Raw genomic sequence first — 20132 nt, 5'->3', positions numbered from 1 at the left:
CACATGTTAGATATTGAAGCTGTTTGCAGAAATGAATAAAGACACACATTACATATTAATCCCCCTAAGAGCCACCATTGGGGGGAAAAAATGGATTTTCAGGAAAAAAGGAGATGATATTTAAGTGGACAAATCATGCTTTTAAATCCTTCCTTTTCACATGTAAATCATTAATTTATGGTCTATATAAAGTAGAATATTTGGTCTGAATTCCTGGTTATTCTAGCTCCTGAAGTTTGCGATTTTTTCCACAACCTGTTAAAGTTACATCAGAAGGAGTTTGTTTAAAAATCCACTTTTAAAGAAAGGCAGAAAACACCAGAGATTGAGTAGAATTGACAATTCTTTGTTTAGCCAGCCAAAAGAAAGCAATACATATCTCTTAAGAGGAGGTCTGTCTTAGCATTAGCTGCTGAGCTCTAGTACAGACGTGCGGAGTCCTCAGGTTCAGCCAGAAAGACGCGCCTACCTAAGTTATCCTCCTCATTTTTATACTGAAACAATGCATGTGGCTATGTGCGTGCATGTTGTGCGCATTCATGTGAATGTGTATTTTTGCACGGTGTGTTGCTCCTCTTTGTCACTTTTCTTCCCAGGCTCCTTTTTCCCACAGTCAGGCGTCCTCTTTGGGTGAGATTGGGTCTATAAAACAATTTTGATCCTCCCTATGCATATTTCCCTATCACAGTCTCTGAATTATCTTCTCAGTAGCTTTCCTTTGCTGGACACCCAGAACAGTTTCCCTTGCTATTTTCTCAGTATTGTGAATGTTGGACTCAGTAACCCTGTATGAGTCTGTAAGCTGTGTTGTTAGTTAATCTGTTTCACCTCAGCAGCACTAAAATAATGTAGCTCTATTAATTAAAAGCAGAGCCTAATGAATGTCACTAGAATATAAAAATGTAAATGAGTAAATGAATAAGAATCTTTATAAAAATATTTACAACAACTCCCCCTGTTAAACTGAAGAAATCTTCAGTTCACAAAATCTAGTTAAGGGGTCTCAAACCTCTGTGTCCTCCTCTGACAGATCTCCATCCAGGGGATCATCAAAGTCCAGCAGGGGCTGGATATCCAGAAGGGGAAACTGAGCTGAATAAGACAGTGGAGGAGAATACTTTTTGTCAAACGCAGCCTGAATAGAACGCTCACAGAGAGAACGGATTAGTAGGATACAACAGCAGCCACAGAACATGAAAATAGCCATAACCACAAGAAAAGTAGTGATGATAGAACCTACAACGGTGGACCACTGTCCAAACCAGCACTGTAACATATCAATAAGGGGATTTTTTTTTTTTTTTTTTTACCCTGTCCTGTCCAGCATCCTAACATACAGAACGGTGGTCTGTGTGCCATATTTTGCTTGACAGATTTGCTCTACCAAGGGAGACATGTTATAAACATGGCTGTCCTTGATATTTTTATTATTTTTATTGTAATCTTATTTTCTTTAGTCTTATATGTCAGTGCCGAACCTGACAGGGAGATAGAGGAAGAGAGAGAGAAAAAAAAGGGAGAAAAGGACAGGATTAAAATGTGGAAATAACAGTTGTCTATGCTGCCCAGAACATATCACAAAAAAAAAACCAACAATATAAACTACCACAGTACTACATGATACCAAAACAAAAATAGGGTGATGATGATATAAAAAATTACAATAGTCATCAAACGTACCTGCAGACAAACACAAACATCAGCTACATCTAGTGAAAAGCGGATGGAGAGACGAGCACGTTTGTGAGCATGCACGTGTTAATATGCATGTGTGGCCATGCAACAAGGAGGAAATATGTACCCGCAAGGGGGCCGCGATCACGCTGCAACCCGAAGCATCAGCGGGGGACGGGGGGAGCCCGAGGCCCCAAAGGCCAAGCAGGTCCACAGAGCACCAAGCCCGGGACAGCCAAAGCAGACAGAGCAGCGGCCCACCCGGACCAGAGCAGAGGGGCCCCCAGACCGGAACCCCCGGCGTGACGGGGCAGGGGCACCGGGCAGCCCAGGGCGATGGCGAGCAGGCCCAGCGGGCGCCGGGCGCTGCAGTGCAGGCCGCACGGAGGGCAGGCGCCCCACAGGCCTAAGGGCCACCCATTCCCCCCAGCAGAGCCCCACCCAGGAACCCGACGGGGCCCGACCGCCCCAGGCAAAACCACCGTGGGCCACGTCAACCCAACACCAAGGCTAGGCACCCCAGGAACAAGAACATGTCCGCAGGTCCCCCCCCCCCCCCCCCCCCCCCAAAAAAAAACCCAACACTTACCCATTCATCCCAGTAGCACCCCGCGCAGGACTCCAGGCAGGCACCGAACCTCCACCCCCCGCAGCCCCGAGTGCATCCCGGGACACGAGGGCGTAGGAAGACCCCCGCCCCCCTGCCCCCCAGCCTGAGTTGTGTGTGCATGAGTATGGGCTATTTATAATGCAATTAAAAACTGGAAGTGAGATGGTGGTGGGTCCCACTGCTGCCAGGCAGCAGGACCCCCTCAGGACTCCCTCAGTGTGTGTGAGTGTGTGTTATGTGTGTAGTGCAGTACTGTTAAATGTGGTAGTGTCTAACATGTAAATAAAATCGGGGGGAGAGAGGTCACAAAGGGAGGGGATGGAGGAAGGGCCACCTCGGTGGCTCCTGTCCGCCCACCCACAGCCCATGCGGCCATCCCCCCGAGGCCCTAAATGTACATTGATGTCTAGGTTGTGATTAAAATCTAGTGGGGCAGGCAGTCACAGGGGTCCACCGGGGGATCCCGCAATGGGGACCCCTCAGCCAAACCCACCGCCTCCACCCGCCCCACAGTGCCCTATGTGTAGTGTGTATGATGTGGGGTGGCGGGGGAGGAGAGGGGCTCGGGGAGGGGCACAACTGGGAGAGAGATCCCCGTCCCAGCCGGGCCTGGGGAGGGGCACAACTGGGAGAGTAAGGGGATTTTTAACACCAGAATGATCTAACATTTTATGATTCAGGGCTTTTAGACCCTCAATAGCCTGTGTGAGTTTCCCATCCAGGGCAGTATTATTGGGAATGAACGTACAGCATTGATCGCCAAATATAACACAGACTCCTCCTTTTTCTGCCAATAACATGTCTACAGCTATGCAATTCTAGAAAGCCATCAAAGAGGTGGCAGAGAGTTGCTCATGAATAGCTGAAAATCCTGCCTCAGTGTGATTTGCCAAACGCTGGACATTATAATGGATATAATTTATTCTGTCAATATTCTTATTAGGGGTCACGAATAAGGTCAAACTCTCAAACCCTCCAGTTATGAGAGTAGCATCTGAAATAGCTGTGGTTGATATCCAGTGATGTTTTTCGCTGCTGTATCTGCCGCTGCGTTTCCTCTGGCTTGCCAGTCCTGGCTTTTTGTGTGTGCTCTTACTTTAACAACTGCCACTTCTGTGGGTTTTAAGAGAACCTGTGCCAACTCCTTCATGAGTTTGGCATGTTTGATAGGTTTGTGAGTGGAGCAGCGACAGCTGCAGTAGCGGTGACACAGGCTGGTTGCTTGACCTCCATGGGGTCAAGTGTGACACTATCATAACAAACAATATTGCGTGATCCCTCCTTAAGTTGATATAAGACAGAATGAGCATGTTTTCCTGACAATGAGGTGTCCAAGTGAAAAGGTAAGGAGTAGTCAGGTCTGGCCAATGCAGCCACAGAGGCCAGATTCTGTTTAAGGGAAATGAAGGCTGCCTCAGCTGTAGTACTCCATGAGAGTATGGCTTTAAGATTACGGTGCCCAGCCTCTGTGACCATGGCTCTGAGAGGACTGGTGTGCTCAGTGTATGAGGGGATATGATTTTTGCTATATCCCACTAAGCCAAGAAAAGAAAGCATGTCCTGAACAGTAAGAGGTTTGTTAGCATGAAGAATGGCATTTCTGTGATCAGGAGAGACAGTCAGATTCTGGCCAGAAATAAGACGTCCCAAGAACAGAACTTCAGGTCTGCAAAACTGTATTTTGTCTTTTGAAACTTTGAATCCACCGTCTGCCAGTTTCTGTAGAAGGGACATGGTGAGATTAAGACAGCTTGTCATATCCGTTCCAGCCACTAGGAGATCGTCTATGTACTGTAAGAGAGTGCAGTAGCGGTTTTAGGCACGGGCGAACCGGGCAGCCGCCCGGGGCGGCATTAATTTCAGTCATGTGGGGGGCGGCATGAGCTCTTGGGGGAAAAAATTTTTTTCTATTATGTACAATGTCACTGTGTGCGGAATCGGCAATTGGCGCCCCCTGCTGCAGCAGACGCCCCTGCTTAATGAGAAGGTACCCATAAGGAAGCTATATGAGAAAAGTGGAAGGAGAGGGGGGTGCGTCACTTGTGGGATAGTTCACCTCTGGGAACAGGGTGGGGGCGGGGGGATCCACTGTAAAGGGCAATAATCTTAATCTAAACAAATAAGTGGGTTAATATTCATTTCACTCATAATATTATCGATAAAGGCCTATAATTCCTGTACGTTTTTGTTTGAATTGTTTGAAATGGCAAATAAAAACAGGTAATACTAATGATTATGTGATCACCAAGGTGAATTGGTTTAGTCTTGACTTCTGATGGTGAGTGACAGTGGTGGGGGATGGGTAATCTGTTGATTGACGAATGTCAAATAAACACGGAGATGGACAGAAAAAGGTCAAAGCCATCAGGTGCCCAATTCAGGAAAAAAAGAAAAGAAGAGGAGGAGAAACGAGCAAAAGATAAAGGTATGCAGTTCTGTGTATATGCTATCCATGTCATGAATGAAGAGCTAATGTTAATTAGTCGTAAATAGTACAACTGTTACATGAGTTAGCCTTCTTGCTATGATGCTTGCTATGCTAACAGTAATTCGGTCACAAGTTCAGTTATTATGTATTTCCATTATTTTGGTTATGTGGCACTGTAATTAGCCTAATATGTAAATAGTTTCAGAGAGGAACATAACGTTTGCCATTGCCACTCTGTCCCATGACAAAGCATAGTTTAAACATTCATAATTAAAAGTATGCAAAACGTAGAATTCAAGGGAGTGAGATGGGAGCTAATTGTTCTTCTGACATTTAACATATAATGACATGTTTACTTACATTACCAATTCATGGATGTTTTATGTCATAGTTATAGCCTATGGTGTTTTTATATAAATTTCATTTGTAACTAAACTGCAATTTCAGGGGCACTTCTAAAATATTTTGGAGCATCCTCTGGCACTGGTCAGGATGAGCCACCCACCTCCCCTGCTAGACAGGACGCTGCTGGAATGAGCTCAGAGCCTCAGGATGACGAGCTACCATCTACCTCATTAGATACACAGTCCTCTCCTAGAATGGTCTCGACCCTTCAGGATGAGCTACCATCTATGTCCTCAGCTACTCATATGACTCCACAAATATCTGATATTGGGGAAGATCCCTTTACCTCTACTTCTACCCAGCATGATGAGCCTTCAGGTTGGTTTTTGCATGTCTCTGTGTATGTGTGTGTGTGTCTGTCTGTATTTGTGACAACACTACTGGACAACTGCAGTTTCATGTAATTTTAATATTCCTCAGTAGGCCTGCATGTTACACACCACTCTTATGTGCTTTGAGTGATATGCCAATATGTGTGTGATAGAAATGCCTGGAGCTGAACCCCAACTCAACCCCACTGATGAGAATGAACCTCTGTCAACCGACCCTGCTACCTGGCCCTTACCTCTGACTGACAAGATTCGGACAGAGCTGGTTCGCAGAGGACCAAGTAAGCTGCCATGTGACTTTGGTAGGAGGAGAGTGATGGGAGAAGTTGCCACCACCAATATTTTATGAAGACCTTGGTTAGTGGTGAAAAGATTGTGAGAAGTTGGCTCATATATTCCATTAAGAACAACAGCCTCTTTTGCTTCTGCTGCAAACTGTTTTCCAAGAGGAACATTAACTTAACAAGTTCAGGAATTACAAATTGGAAACATGCAAGTGCTTACCTCACATCACATGAAAACAGTCCAGAACACCTCAATTGCATGAAAGCATGGAAGGAACTGTCAGTGAGGTTAAGAAGGGGAGAATCTATTGATAAGCAGGAGATGGCACTTCTGGAGGCGGAGAGGATGAGATGGAGAGCAGTGCTGACACGTCTCGCTGCTTTTGTGCAGTCACTGGCAGTTAGAAATATGGCTCTAAGGGGACACACAGAAAAACTGTTCACACCATCAAATGGGAATTTTCTCAAAGAGGTTGAACTTATGGCCAGGTTTGATCCCATTATGAAAGATCACCTTAACCGTGTTCAAAGTGGAACAGCAAGTCACAACAGCTATCTAGGCCATCACGTCCAGAATGAGCTGATTGATTTGATGAGCAGAAAAATCATATCTGTTATAGTGGACGACATTAAGCAGGCAAAGTATTTTTCAATAATTCTGGACTGCACCCCTGATATAAGCCACACAGAGCAGCTGTCAGTGGTCATTAGAGTGGTGTCACTGATAGAGAAGCCCCTTATCAGGGAACACTTTATGGGATTTTTGGAGGCAGAGGAGTCCACAGGCCAGCACTTGGCATCCATGATCCTGGCAAGACTTGAGAAGTTGGGAATTCATTTTGAAGACTGCAGAGGATAGTCATATGACAATGAGGCAAATATGAAAGGCAAAAATAAAGGAGTTCAAGCCAGGCTCTTAGAAAAGAATCCCAGAGCTCTGTTTGTGCCATGTGGGGCACATACATTGAATTTAGTTGTGTGTGATGCTGCCAAGGGATCTGTTGATGCTATCAGCTACTTTGGTGTCTTGCAAAAGCTGTACACATTATTTTCAGCCTCCACCCAGAGATGGGCTATACTGAAGAAACACGTGAGCATCACCTTGAAGATGTGGGCAGAGACAAGGTGGGAGAGCAAGGTTAAGAGCGTTGAGCCCTTGAGGTACTAGGGAGCTGCTGTGAGAGATGCCTTAATTGAGGTGAGAGACAACACCAAAGACTCTGCCGTAAAGGCTGAGGCCCAGTCCTTGTCTGAGGAGGTGGGGTCATACCGCTTCAGCATCTGCACAGTTGTTTGGTATGACATGCTATCTGCAATACAGCATGTCAGCAAACTCATGCAGTCTCCAAATATGGATGTGGACCTAGCTGTGGGTCTTTTGAAGAAGACTGAGCAAGGTCTCCAGAACTACAGGACAAGTGGCTTTGTGACTGCACAGATGGCAGCCAAAGACATCTGTGAAGACATGAATGTGGAGGCTGTTTTGAAGCAAAAGAGGCTGAGGTCCACAAAGTGCCACTTTTCATATGAGTCACATGATGAGCCTTTCAGTGATGCACTTAGGAAGTTGGAGGTTGGATTTTTCAATGTTGTTGTTGATGCAGCCATATTATCCACCAGGGAGAGGTTTTCAACATTGGAAAATGTCGGAAACAAATTTGGTGTCTTGAAAAATTTCCCAAGTCTTGCACATGAGGAGTTGGCAGAGCAATGTGAGGCACTAGGCACCACACTGCACTTTGAAGGGAAGTCTGATTTTGATACTAAAGAGCTTGTGCAGGAAATCAAGAACTTCCCTGACCTGCCATCAAAAACCAAGAGCCTTCTGGAGCTCATCACTTTCATACATGACAATGATCTATCAGAGATCTACCCCAACTTTTGGACTGCTCTCAGGATTGCACTCACTCTGCCAGTTACTGTGGCTCAAGCAGAGAGGAGCTTTTCAAAATTGAAGTTAATTAAGTCATATCTTAGGTCAACAATGTCACAGGAACGGCTCACTGGCCTTGCTGTCATCAGTATAAATCAGTCAATAGGGGAGCATATTTCATATGATGATATTATTGATGATTTTGCATCCAGGAAGGCCAGAAAGGTCAGGTTTTAGTTTGTGTGTTGTGTTCTGAGTGCAATAGTGTAATAATTACATCTTCTGTAGTGTGTTTTCATATATGTGTGCTATTGCGCATTGTTAATTCTATATGTCTATATTTCATTTATTTTTCTTAATTGTTTAATTTATAATATTGTTTTTCTTTGCTCTTGTTACATTTGTATATATTTGATTTTATATATTTTGCCACCTTTATGTATATAGAGAATACTTATTTAAGTTTAGAGAACATTTATTTAAGTTAGTTCATTTTTAAGTTTATTTAAGTTCTGATAAGTTATACAGTTTTATACATTCGGGTTCATTTTAATAAAGAAAAATGTCTGTTTTGACACAATTCTGTGTTTGTATCGTTTTTGCTGGTGGCTGGGAATGGGTGAGAGGGGGCAGGTGAGATGAGGGGGGGGGGGGGCTCGGAGAGGATCTCGCCCTGGGAGTAATTCAATGTAGAACCGCCACTGAGAGAGTGGTACCTGGAGGAATATCCAGGTCCTCCAGAAAAGTTCTGAGACATTGGTTAAAGATCCCAGGGCTCAGAACCCAGCCCTGAGGAAGAACACGGTAAGTGTATTGCTGTCCTTCGTGAAAGGTGAAAGCAAAGAGAGGTTGAACTGATGGGTGGAGAGGAATGTGAAAGAAAGCATTCTTCAGATCAATGACAGAGAAAAACTGGAACTGGGAGGTGATGGAGTTCAGGCAGGTATAAGGATTAGGGACTGCTGGTGGTTTGGTTTTGGTTATCTGATTAATCAGTCTAAGATCGTGAGCCATTCTGAAAATGTCAGTTCCTGGTTTGGGGACAGGAAGAATAGGAGTGTTCCAGGGTGAGGAAGTAGGATAGATAACCTGTTTAGCTTTGAGATCAGCAATATCAATCAGCCATAGCTTTTTCAGAAATGGGATATTGAGCTCGAAAGACAGGTCTGGGGGACTCATAGTCAAAAGTGAAAGGGGAAACCTTCATAGGGGTTCCCACATCACCAGGCCCTTCAGCCCACAGGGAAGAGGGCAGAGTGGAGCAAAGGAAATCTTTATGTGGATGGTCAGTTTTTTCACGGCCATTCTGCCTGTCCAAAAGAAGAGTCTCAGGTGTAGCTTTGTCCTGAGTAGGGGAACAGATTTTGTACAGTGAAGTGGAGGGAGAAAACAAAACCTGGGGCAGCTGAGTGTTTACCCAGTCAGAAGCATCTGAGGCCTGCTTACACATAGGGCCTAAATTTTTAGCAGAATGAGTAGGACTGACTCCTAAAGTGACATGAGGTGATCATTTATATTTATAAAAATATTTACAACACTCCACATGCGCCTCAGAGGCGCGTCTTTAGAACGACTCGTTTGGTGCTGTCTCTTTAAATGTGAATGAGGTGTTTCATGCCCCACCTCCCTCCAGGTCCCAGAGAGTTCCACTCCACCCCATTTGGCCATATTTGTAGTTTGATAGCAGCGATACAATTATCCACCGGCAGAGAAATGTTTTATTGGCAAGTTTACTAGAGCTGTCAACAATGGAAAACGTGTCCGTCCAGCCTTATATAATCAAATCCTCCTCTCTCCCTCACTGATAAGTTCCCCATACACTTCCATGTATTTTTCATCATCCCATGCCATCTCTACCAGCTGCCCCCCCCCCCCCCCCTGGTTAATCTAAATATTAACCAGTACAGAAATCTCCTGTTGGATCACATCAGTCTAGAGACTGCATCGGCATCCATTAAACATCAATCAGTTAACTCTCAGTCTCCCTGGACCCTGCTGATTAGTCACATCACGTAGTGGGAAGGGGTGCTGAAGTCTACTCGTTCTGTGGGGGTCGGGGTGGGGCTGGCTGGGGGGCCTTGGGGGTCCATCGGCTCTGGGGGTTAGTCTGGGTCAGTGGTCGGGAGGGTCATTAGGTGGGAGACTGTGTGTCTGACCGGATCCGGGGCCTTGGTGGCCTGGGGGCTGTTGCTCCCTGGGGGGGTTTGGGGAGAGTAAAGGGGACATAGGGGGGTGGGGTTGGGGGACCTGCAGACATGTTCTTGTCCCTGGGGTGCCTAGCCTTGGTGTTAGGCTGACTGACAGATTGTGCTCACAATAGGCAGAAATGTCGTGTTTTTAATGCCAATCAGCCCTTGAACATTTTCGTCTCGTCTCGTCAAAGAAATCTCACAAACGTCTCGTTATGTTTTCGTCATCAGAGAGCCGTTTTTAGCTCGTCACGGTCTCGTTATCGTCATGAAAAAAGGTTCGTCAACGAGATAAATTCGTCATCCTCATCATTGACAAAAACAACACTGGTTTGAGTTCCACAAGGGTTAATGAATAGTAAATAAACTCTTAACACTACTTTTCACATTCACCCATGCACTTCTATAGAAATACTGTATGTGATTTTAATTTTACTTCAACCCCTGTAATTGTTTTAATAAAATGTTATTTTGAATTTATGAATCACATCTGTCCATGTGCTTAATTTGAACCTGTGTGCTATTTTTTTTAGTTAGTGCTTTTACTCAGTCATACACATTCTTTCCCCGTTAGACACATGAGGGGGCAATGAGGGGTTTAGTCTTGCCCAAGGAAACCTGGAATCTAACCACCAGGCACCAGGCAACTGCTCTTCGTCCTGAGCTACAGCTGCCCTGCAACCTTGTAACATCACAGAAAATGAATAGTATGAATAGCTGCAGTTGATAAGGATTAGAAAATATTATAATGTTGGATGTGACACTGAATATTGGTAACACATTGTAATTCCAACAAAATATGAAGAAATATTGTATGTTTTTTTTCTTCTAATTAGACAATAATAGTAGGATGGTGTACCAAACCTGACTTTTTTCGACTGTCACCTAACGCCTTCCTCAGAAACGTCCGCTGACGCATTACTGACAGCTGCAGGTAACAGCCAGGTGACAGGTGTCGGGTCTGTTACAACAGCCTACTAGCACTGTCTAAATAGAGGAAAAAAAAAAACATATCGTTGAGATAAGACAAAATGAAAATCTTTGAGCTATGAAGATATACACTAAAGCCTCCAAAATGTTGATGGTTCCCCTGCGTCAGCCTCTTCCAGGAGACTCATCACTGCCCAGTAGTAGTAAAATCTAGCTGCAGAGCCTGCATTTGCACTCAGCAGATGACTCATGTTTTACATGCAAGACTCGAGTTTTAATGCTTATTGTCATGATTTATGAAGTTAAATGAGAAATACAAACTTTGTGCTTTGGTATTTGTTCAGTTAAAAATTCCAGAAGTTAATGCATGTGAACAGTGAGGAAACTGTAATGATAGGGCAGTAACACTTCAGAAAATCCTCCGTGACACTGTGTTGCCGATCAGACTACACAATTTCTTTTGTCCTTCACGGTAGTCACCAGGTCAGATCACATCATGTTAGATTAAACAATCACAGTGGCATAAATGATTAGATTAGACGTGCCTTCGTTGGGAGACTGGCCACACTACAAGTATCACTGCAACCAGTCAACGATCACGACCCTAGGCCACTGGGGGTCAACAAACTGTCAGTGATGGATACTGTAGTGTTGTGTAATAGCGGTTCTTTGCTCAGATATGAAAAATAAAATGAAGAAAAACAACTGTGGAGCCATTTATGAAATATCCACATTGTAAAGCAACACACCTCAAAGATTTAAAACAAAATACGGGGTCATATGTAAATCACATGGGGTTTAACGTTTATACTAGTCCCGTTAGCATCTAGTGTTAGCCCTATTAGCAGTTAGCTGCTGTCAGTCTCCCGTCATTTCAGGGTTTCATACACAATAATGAAATGAAACATGGAACTGTGGCTTAAACGTGTTTATTCTCACAGGTCAAATAGGGCCGATGATAATTTACAGTTAAAAACTTTTCTTTGTCTTACTAAACTTTACATGGCTTCATCAGTGGCTTTGCAGCATAAACTGTTGGGAGTGCTCCTTGAAAACTGACAGTTTTCTCCAGGTTTTACACACACAGCTGCCTTTTTACTGAGAAAAATCTTTTTGAACACCACTATCAACTGCATAGCTTCTATCTCCAATCAGATTAAATTTTTAATAATATAACACACGTTCACCAACAGCCGTTTATGCTCAGAAAAAAAAAAACGTTAAGATAAGAAGGTCAAATATGCTGGTGTCTGATTGGTTGATAATGTAGCCACAGTGATCATTAAATAAATCTGGTTTTTACTCTGATACGTGTCCATATGTTAAATGCATAATATTTGCTGTTTTACATTAATATGTTCTCTTGAAGTTGTTTCTGTACAACCAAGATCTCGTTTTCTTCTAACATACTGCAACTTGTTGCTGGCTCAGCTTCAAGTGGATTCTCATGTGGCTGTGTGTATCAGTCACCACTAGGTGACACTAAATACATTTTTAAGAGACAATCAGAAAGAGTAGTAATTTAAAAAAACAAATAACTATATAATAGAAACAGTTAACCATGGGACGTAAATCCTGATAAAACCTACAGAGATGTGTGAACTTAGTGACTGATTTACTGAGATCAGATTCTTCCCTGGTGGCAACACAGCAGCAGCTCTGTGCATGAACATCTTACATCTCCCCCATAATTCACTCGGTTTACATTGGTGTTGCTTTGATGCCAAATCTAGAACCAAAGAAGTAAAAATAACTGCAGCTGTCTTTATTTCCTTCCCTCCTCTTCTGTTGTCTAACCATGAGACAACTTTCCAGTGAGGGGATGTTGACTAAAACAGATGTGTCATCCAAAAAAGAGAAGTATAGCTTTGTAGCTCATGTGCAATAACACAATACAGTGTTTTGCCCAGTTGGACCCATAGAGCCCTGGTATGGCTCATGGATGTGTGTTTGTTAGAAATAATGCATCAAGAAGGCACAGCTTGTGTTCAGGCTTCGTTTTGCTGCTGCAAACATACAGAGATGGAGTTCCTTTTGAGGTGGCTGAGATCAGAGGCTACTGTAGGCTGGGGTGAGGGGAGGGATACATTCGTATTGAGGTTGTTGAGATTGGTCTGGAGATCAGAGGCCACACTCAGGTGATTGAGGTTGCTGGTGCTGCTGTTGGTCAAACGACGGAAGACAAAGTTGAAGGGAGCTGCCTGCAGGCGGCTGTGTAGTTCGGCCTTAATCTTCTGGGGGTGTGCATCTGGGGCCAGCAGTTCGTAGTTGCCATCAGTTAGCAGGAAGAGGCCGTAGTTCTTGGGGTTTGGCACTTTAAACTTGTGGGTGCACAGCAGGCACACCTCTTCCACAGTGGCGTGAGGTCGGACCTGCAGAGTCTTGGCTGTGCAGCCACTGTTGACCTCCTGTAGCGCCACCCGCAGGTAGTTCTGAGGGTCAGTCAGAGGAAAATAATCAGCTGTGTCCTTGGAATGAGGCTTAAAGCAAAACTTATAATGATTTTCCTCAACATGTTTCAGCATAACTCAACTCACCTGGAAGTCATCAACACAGGGAGCAGGGCGCTGGGTGGTGCGTCGCCGGTGCCACTGGCGCAGAGTATCTCTGGTTTCAGAGCTCAGAACCTGGGCTGCCTGGTCGTCTTGGAAGTTCTTAATCAGGGACATGGCTCCATAGGCACTGGTCAAGTAGTAGCCACCTGGACAAACACATCGAGGCAGAACAATCATAAACAATCTAGTGCTGTGATTCGTAACCATGGTCCAGCACTACCCGAGTGCCACAAAAAACTAATCCAGTTTTGCACCTGTGGGCTGCAAAAGTTATCAGTTGAAGATTCGAGAGACATTACTGTTATCCTTAAGACGCTCAGTTGCAATACAGTTTCCCACCACTTGGTGGCGGTAATGCATCAGTCAGGTGTTTAACAAGTTTGAATAAGCAGAAGAGGTGGTTCAGCTAGCCACTAGCCCAGGGGTGGCCAACGTCAGTCCTTGAGAGCCACAATCTTGCAGGTTTTCCATGCATCCCTGCACCGACACACCTGACTTAAACTAATGAGTCATTGTGCAGATCCTTATAGGCTGTTGGATCCATTTAATTTGAGTCAGGTGTGTTGGTGCGGGATGCATGGAAAACCTGCAGGATTGTGGCTCTTGAGGACCGACGTTGGCCACCCCTGCACTAGCCCATAGGGTGATTTATGGAAAAGGCTTTAGTTTGGTCCCAAATCTTGAAAGGAAAAAAAATTGTGGAAGTAAAATCTAATTCATTAAGTACGGTTTTGTAAACAGAGGTAACAAGACAGAGCCGAGAACTGTGTGATCTACTACTGTCAAACACTAAAGCCTTCAACACTAAAGCGGCTTCTAGAAACCAAACATCCTCCGATGCTCGTGGGAAAGTTGGCGGGACTTTTCCCCAAACAAAAAATGAAAAGAAAATGAGCTACAGCTGCAGAAAATGTGTTGTGTCACGACTGGCAACTCCTAAAAATACGTTTACAGTAGTAGATACATACATTTATACATAATAAATAGTTTATTTAATGATGGGGTTAAGAACTGAACTAGTCTTTCTAGAGAGTTGTGTTTTTCAACCCGAGTAGCCTGCCAGTAAACCTTTTACCTTCTCCGTGAAGCAGTGAAGGGTCCAGCAGCTCCATCATGTACAGGATCTCATTGTCCAGCTGAGGCATGTCACACTGGGCCAACACATAGGTCAGCATGGGCAGGAAGTCATCAGCACCATAAAGACGACCTAAGATGAAGCCATGACAATGGGTCAGGTCAGATCTGAAGACCTGATCACTCTGTCTGGAAACTGTAAAAAAAAAAAAAAAGAGTTCTACCTGAACTGTCCTCCATGATGATGTAGATGAGTTTGCAGACTCTTAGCAGCATGGAGACCTTCTTCTCTGGGGAGTACAGTTTACACATAGTGTGAAGTTTGTGCTTGATTTTCTCTATGGCCACAGGGTCAGGGGGCAACATGTCTTCCACCCCCATGTCCTGGGGATGCCGGGCCTTGGCCAAAGACAGGTTCTCCTTCAGCTGCTGCCACTCCCCGCTGCGCACTGTGAACTCCATCATGGCTGCGCTCACCACAGGCTTCAAAGGCTTCAAGATGCACTTGTGCATGGCTTTCTCCAGGACTTGGTCTGAGGGAACAAGGACACAGCTGAGCCTTTGCAGGTGATTTTCAATTTCATCTGTCAACATAAAAAGTAATACCATTCACATGAATGAGATAATACAAGCAGAACCTGTCTAATAATGCTGACAGCATCAGCATCACAAAGAGTTTCTGAAGCTCCACAGAGAACTAAATCCATGCAGCAACTGTAGGCATCAACACATAAAACCGTCTGAAAGCATCAATGGCAACATTCTGCTGCAGAGGCTAGAACATGTTACTGGTATTAAAGGAACCACATCAGGCTGGTTTAAGTCATGTTTATATGATGGATTTTAGTTTGTTCATGTAAACAATGAGTCTTCCTCACACACCAGAGTAAGTCATGGTTCTGTACTCGGACCGATACGTTTTCCACTGTACATGCTTCTTTTTATAAGGTGATATTGTTAGAAAGCATGGTATAAATGTTCATTTTTATGCAGATGATTCTCACATATACTTATTCATTAAACATGATGAAACCAATAAGATGGTCAGATTACAAATATGTCTTAAACACATAAAGTCCTGAATTCTCTTCTTCTAAATTCAGACACAATGAAGTTGTTGTCTTTGGACCTGAAAACATCAGGAAGACAACTTTTGAATTACTCTGGATGGTATCACCTTGGTTTCCAGTCCTACAATGACCAGGATCTGTCCTTAGGTTCACAAATAAAACAGGTTCTTAGTGTCACCTTCTTCCCTCTACATAATATTCCCAAAATGAGGAACATTCTTTCTCAGAGTGATGCAAAAAAACTAGTCCATGGATTTATTACTTCAAGATTGGACGATTGTAATTCCTGATTATTGTTTTGTCCCAGAAACATTTAAAAAGTCTCCATCTGATCCAAAATGCTAAAAATAATTATCAGATCATACTTCTCCAGTTTTATCTTCTCTTCATCGAATGCCTGTTAAATCCAGGATTATATGAAGCTCTTAGTGACCAAGCTCCATTGAATCTTAAAGAGCTCAGAGTTCAGGGCTTTTCCAACTGACTTCTCTGTCAGACTGAAGGTTTTCTTGTGGTTTGTAGAGGTTTTAAAATTAGAATGGGAAGCAGACCCTTCAGTCAGACCCCTCTCTGTGTAACCAACTCCCAGTTTGGCTTCGGGAATCAGACACTCTCTCTCTTTTCAGATCATTTTTTGAACTTTCCTTCTTGATAATTCTTGTAGTAGGCAACCCTAATCCATTCTTTAGTCCTGCTGCTATAGGCTGAGGCTGCTGGGGGAACGTCCCATGATGCACTTGGCTCCTCTCTGCTGGGGGAACGTCCCATGATGCACTGGGCTCCTCTCTGTTGGGGAACGTTCCATGATGCACTGGGCTCCTCTCTGCTGGGGGAACGTCCCATGATGCACTGGGCTCCTCTCTGCTGGGGAACGTCCCATGATGCACTGGGCTCCTCTCTGCTGGGGGAACGTCCCATGATGCACTGGACTCCTCTCTGCTGGGGGAACGTCCCATGATGCACTGGGCTCCTCTCTGTTGGGGGACGTCCCATGATGCACTGGGCTCCTCTCTGCTGGGGGAACGTCCCATGATGCACTGGGCTCCTCTCTGCTGAGGGAACGTCCCATGATGCACTGGGCTCCTCTGTTGGGAGAACATCCCATGATGCACTGGGCTCCTCTCTGCTGGAGGATGTCCCATGATGCACTGGGCTCCTCTCTGCTGGGGGACGGCCCATGATGCACTGGGCTTCTCTTTGCTGGGGGACATCCCATGATGCACTGGGCTCCTCTCTGCTGGGGGACGGCCCATGATGCACTGGGCTTCTCTTTGCTGGGGGACGTCCCATGATGCACTGGGCTTCTCTTTGCTGGGGGACGTCCCATGATGCACTGGGCTTCTCTCTGCTGAGGGACGGCCCATGATGCACTGGGCTTCTCTTTGCTGGGGGACGTCCCATGATGCACTGGGCTCCTCTCTGCTCTCTTTACTCTTCATGTAGAAACATCTGACATAACTATGGCATTTATTTGTGCTTTATCAGTGAAGTGTTTATTACTATTACTGTAATTCACAGAGAAACAATAGTGGAATTTAAAATGTTTTTCTTGTTGGTGTCATCATTTAGTCAAGATTGTATTTCTGATGTGTGGCGGACAGTCTGAAACTAAGACTGTGTTCACACTGCAGCTCAATTCAATTCAATTCAATTCAATTTAATTTTTTTTTTTTTTTTTGCCATATATGACTCATCAGATTTTTAATAACAGTCTGAACGGCACAAATCAGATTTCTTTGAATCTGACCCAGGCCACAGGCTACATCTGATCTGTGTCAAAGCCACCTCAGTCTGAACGTTATGCTGCAATTCATCCAACTTTGACATCACAGAAGTGAGACAGTGCATACGTGTCACTTCACAGCCACCTACTGTTCACATTAAAGTGTAATTAAGGTCACACTGAAATGATAACGTGAATGACCACGCAAAAAAAAAAAAGAAAAAAAAAAACCAGACTGCAGAATTAAATCAGATTTGAGCATTAAGACCTGCAGTGTAAATGTACCCTAATAGGTTAATGTCATTCTATATCTTCAACTATTCAGAGAAAAACAACCCCTCACACTCACTTCTAAGGACAATAAATAACCATATATTAACCCAACATGCTTGTTTTCGGACTGTGGGAGGAAGCCACAGCAACGAGAACAGAAACCTTGTTGCTGTGAGGTAACAGTGTTAACCACCCAGAAAGCAACATAGCAGAACACAGATGACACAGACTAGCTGAGGAAAATCCACTCAGGATTGTTACAGCTGTGTAATACATTCTATTCTATTCTATTCTACAGTCATTTAGCAGACGCTTTTATCCAAAGCGACTTACATTTGAGAGGAAGAACAACACAAGCATGAATTCAAACAAGATGGGACGTCATAATTAAGTGATAGTCAGACCGCTTTTGAGTCCAGTTGGACCCAGGTGCTGTCATGTAGTGCTAGTGCAGTGCATATAATTTTTTTTTTTTTTTTTTAGTCATTTTATTTAAATACAGGATCACAATTTCATCACACAATATCAAGTAGGTCATAAGTGCATGATTTCATCACATAATATCAACTTGGGCATAAGTGCATGATTTCATCACACAATATCATCTTGGGCATAAGTGCACACAGCTTCTTCAGTACTTGGTTGAGCCAAAAAGCTGGACAAATCTTTCTGACTCATTTAGTTAAGCTAAATGTGGAAATGCTCCTTAAACAACTGAGTCTTTAGCTTGGTCTTAAAAGTGGATACGGACTCTGCGGATCGGACGGAGTTTGGTAGATCGTTCCACCACCGGGGAACAACAGAGGAGAAGAGTCTAGCTACTGATTTTGCGCCACGTTGTGGTGGGAGCACTGGGCGTCTTTCACTGGTAGAGCGTAAGTTTCGAGAGGGAGTGTAGCTCTGGATTAAGGAGTGAAGGTAGACCGGAGCCGTTTGGGTTATTGTTTTGTAAGCCAGAAGCAGAGCTTTGAATTTGATGTGTGCTGCAACTGGAAGCCAGTGAAGAGCAATTAGCAGCGGAGTGACATGAGCTCTTTTGGGCTGGTTGAAGACCAGACGTGCTGCTGCGTTCTGGATCATCTGCAGAGGTTTAACTGAGCATGCAGGCAGGCCAGCCAGTAAGGAGTTGCAGTAGTCAATGCGTGAAATGACCAGAGCCTGGACCAGGAGCTGGGTCGTGTGTTCAGTCAGGTAGGGTCTGATCCTCCTGATGTTGTAGAGAGCAAATCGGCAAGACCGGGAAACCGAGGCAACATGGTCCTTAAAGGTCAGCTGGTTGTCTACCATGACACCAAGATTCCTGGTAGAAGATGTAGGCACTAGTGTGATTGAGTCAAGCTGCACACTTATCTGTGGTGGTAAAGAAGGACTGGCTGGGAAGACAATAAGCTCAGTCTTGGACAGATTTAGCTGAAGGTGGCGATCCTTCATCCATGCAGAGATGTCAGCAAGGCATGCTGATATTCGCATTGAGACGGTTGTGTCATCAGGTGGGAAAGAAAGGAAAAGCTGAGTGTCATCTGCATAGCAGTGGTAGGAGAAACCATGAGAGCTAATGACTGCACCGAGTGAGGAGGTGTATAGGGAAAAGAGAAGAGGGCCGAGCACCGAGCCCTGAGGCACCCCTGTTGTCAGCCCATGTGATCTGGACACGCCCCCTCGCCAAGATACTTTGAATGATCTCCCTGTGAGGTAGGATGTAAACCACGAGAGGACAGATCCTGAGATGCCAAGCTCTAAGAGTTTGGAGAACAGTATATGATGGTTGACAGTGTCAAAGGCAGCCGACAGGTCCAGCAGTATAAGGACTGAGGATTGACCAGTGGATCTGGCAAGCCGTAGGGAATCAGTAACTGACAGGAGAGCAGTTTCAGTAGAGTGACCATGCCTATATCCAGATTGATATGGATCTAACAGGTTGTTGTCTTGGAGGAACTGTGAGACCTGACTGAAGACGGCACGCTCTAGTAATTTAGACATGAATGGAAGCAGTGAGACCGGCCGGTAGTTTTCAACCTGGGCTGGGTTGAGTGTGGGTTTCTTCAGCAGCGGGGGAACCCGAGCTTGCTTGAAGGCAGAAGGAAAGACACCGGACTTAAGAGAGGAGTTGATAATATGAGTTACTGCAGATTTGACTGTAGGTAAAATGCTCTGCAGGATGTCAGAGGGAACAGGATCAAGAGGACAGGTTGTGGGTTTTGAGCTGACTAGAAGTTAAGAGACTTCGTCCTCATTTAGAGAGCGGAAGGAGCATAGTGAGGTACCAGTAGCTGGTTTGGTAAGGCTGAGTTGGTCAGGCTCAGTGAATTGGTTACTGATGGTAGCAACCTTTTCAGTGAAGTAGGAAGCAAACATTTCTGCAGTCAGCACAGTGGGAGGCTGAGCAGGTGGTGGAGATAGAAGAGAGTTAAACGCCATGAACAGTTGTCGTGTGTTGGGAGCATTGCGGATCTTGTTCTGATAAAAGGCTATCTTGGCCGCCTTTAGGCTGGATGTGAAAGTTACAAGTTTTTGCTGGTACTCAGACAAGTCAGTGTGCTCTTTTGATTTGCGCCACTTTCTTTCAGCCGCCCTGAGTCCGGTTCTGTGATCCCTTAGAGCCTCTGTGAGCCATGGACTGGGAGGGTTTTGTCTGGCTGGTTTTGACACCAGAGGACAGAGTTTGTCCAGAGAGGAGGCGAGAGAGGAGCAGAGTGTTTCTGTAGCCTCATTAAC

General features: G+C 44.7%; 1 protein-coding gene across 4 annotated transcripts in view; it reads right to left on the bottom strand.

Moving 5' to 3' along the window:
* Positions 1 to 11635: 11635 nt before the first annotated feature.
* The window catches only part of LOC121655182 (ras and Rab interactor 2-like), a 68859-nt gene continuing 60362 nt past the window's right edge, over positions 11636 to 20132 (bottom strand). For all 4 annotated transcript variants that reach the window (XM_042009652.1, XM_042009653.1, XM_042009654.1 and 1 more), the window contains 4 exons: positions 14576 to 14884; positions 14353 to 14484; positions 13260 to 13423; positions 11636 to 13154 (listed from right to left, as the gene is read on the bottom strand). In XM_042009652.1, the coding sequence (XP_041865586.1) occupies positions 12711 to 13154; positions 13260 to 13423; positions 14353 to 14484; positions 14576 to 14884 (1049 nt within the window). In that variant the 3' untranslated portion in view covers positions 11636 to 12710. The remainder of the gene's footprint in view (positions 13155 to 13259; positions 13424 to 14352; positions 14485 to 14575; positions 14885 to 20132) is intronic.

Source organism: Melanotaenia boesemani, chromosome 16 (genome assembly GCF_017639745.1).
Source record: "Melanotaenia boesemani isolate fMelBoe1 chromosome 16, fMelBoe1.pri, whole genome shotgun sequence".
NCBI classification, from domain to species: Eukaryota; Metazoa; Chordata; class Actinopteri; order Atheriniformes; family Melanotaeniidae; genus Melanotaenia; species Melanotaenia boesemani.
The sequence above is the reverse complement of the archived record's forward strand: the minus strand, read 5'-3'. Positions and strand labels throughout refer to the sequence as shown.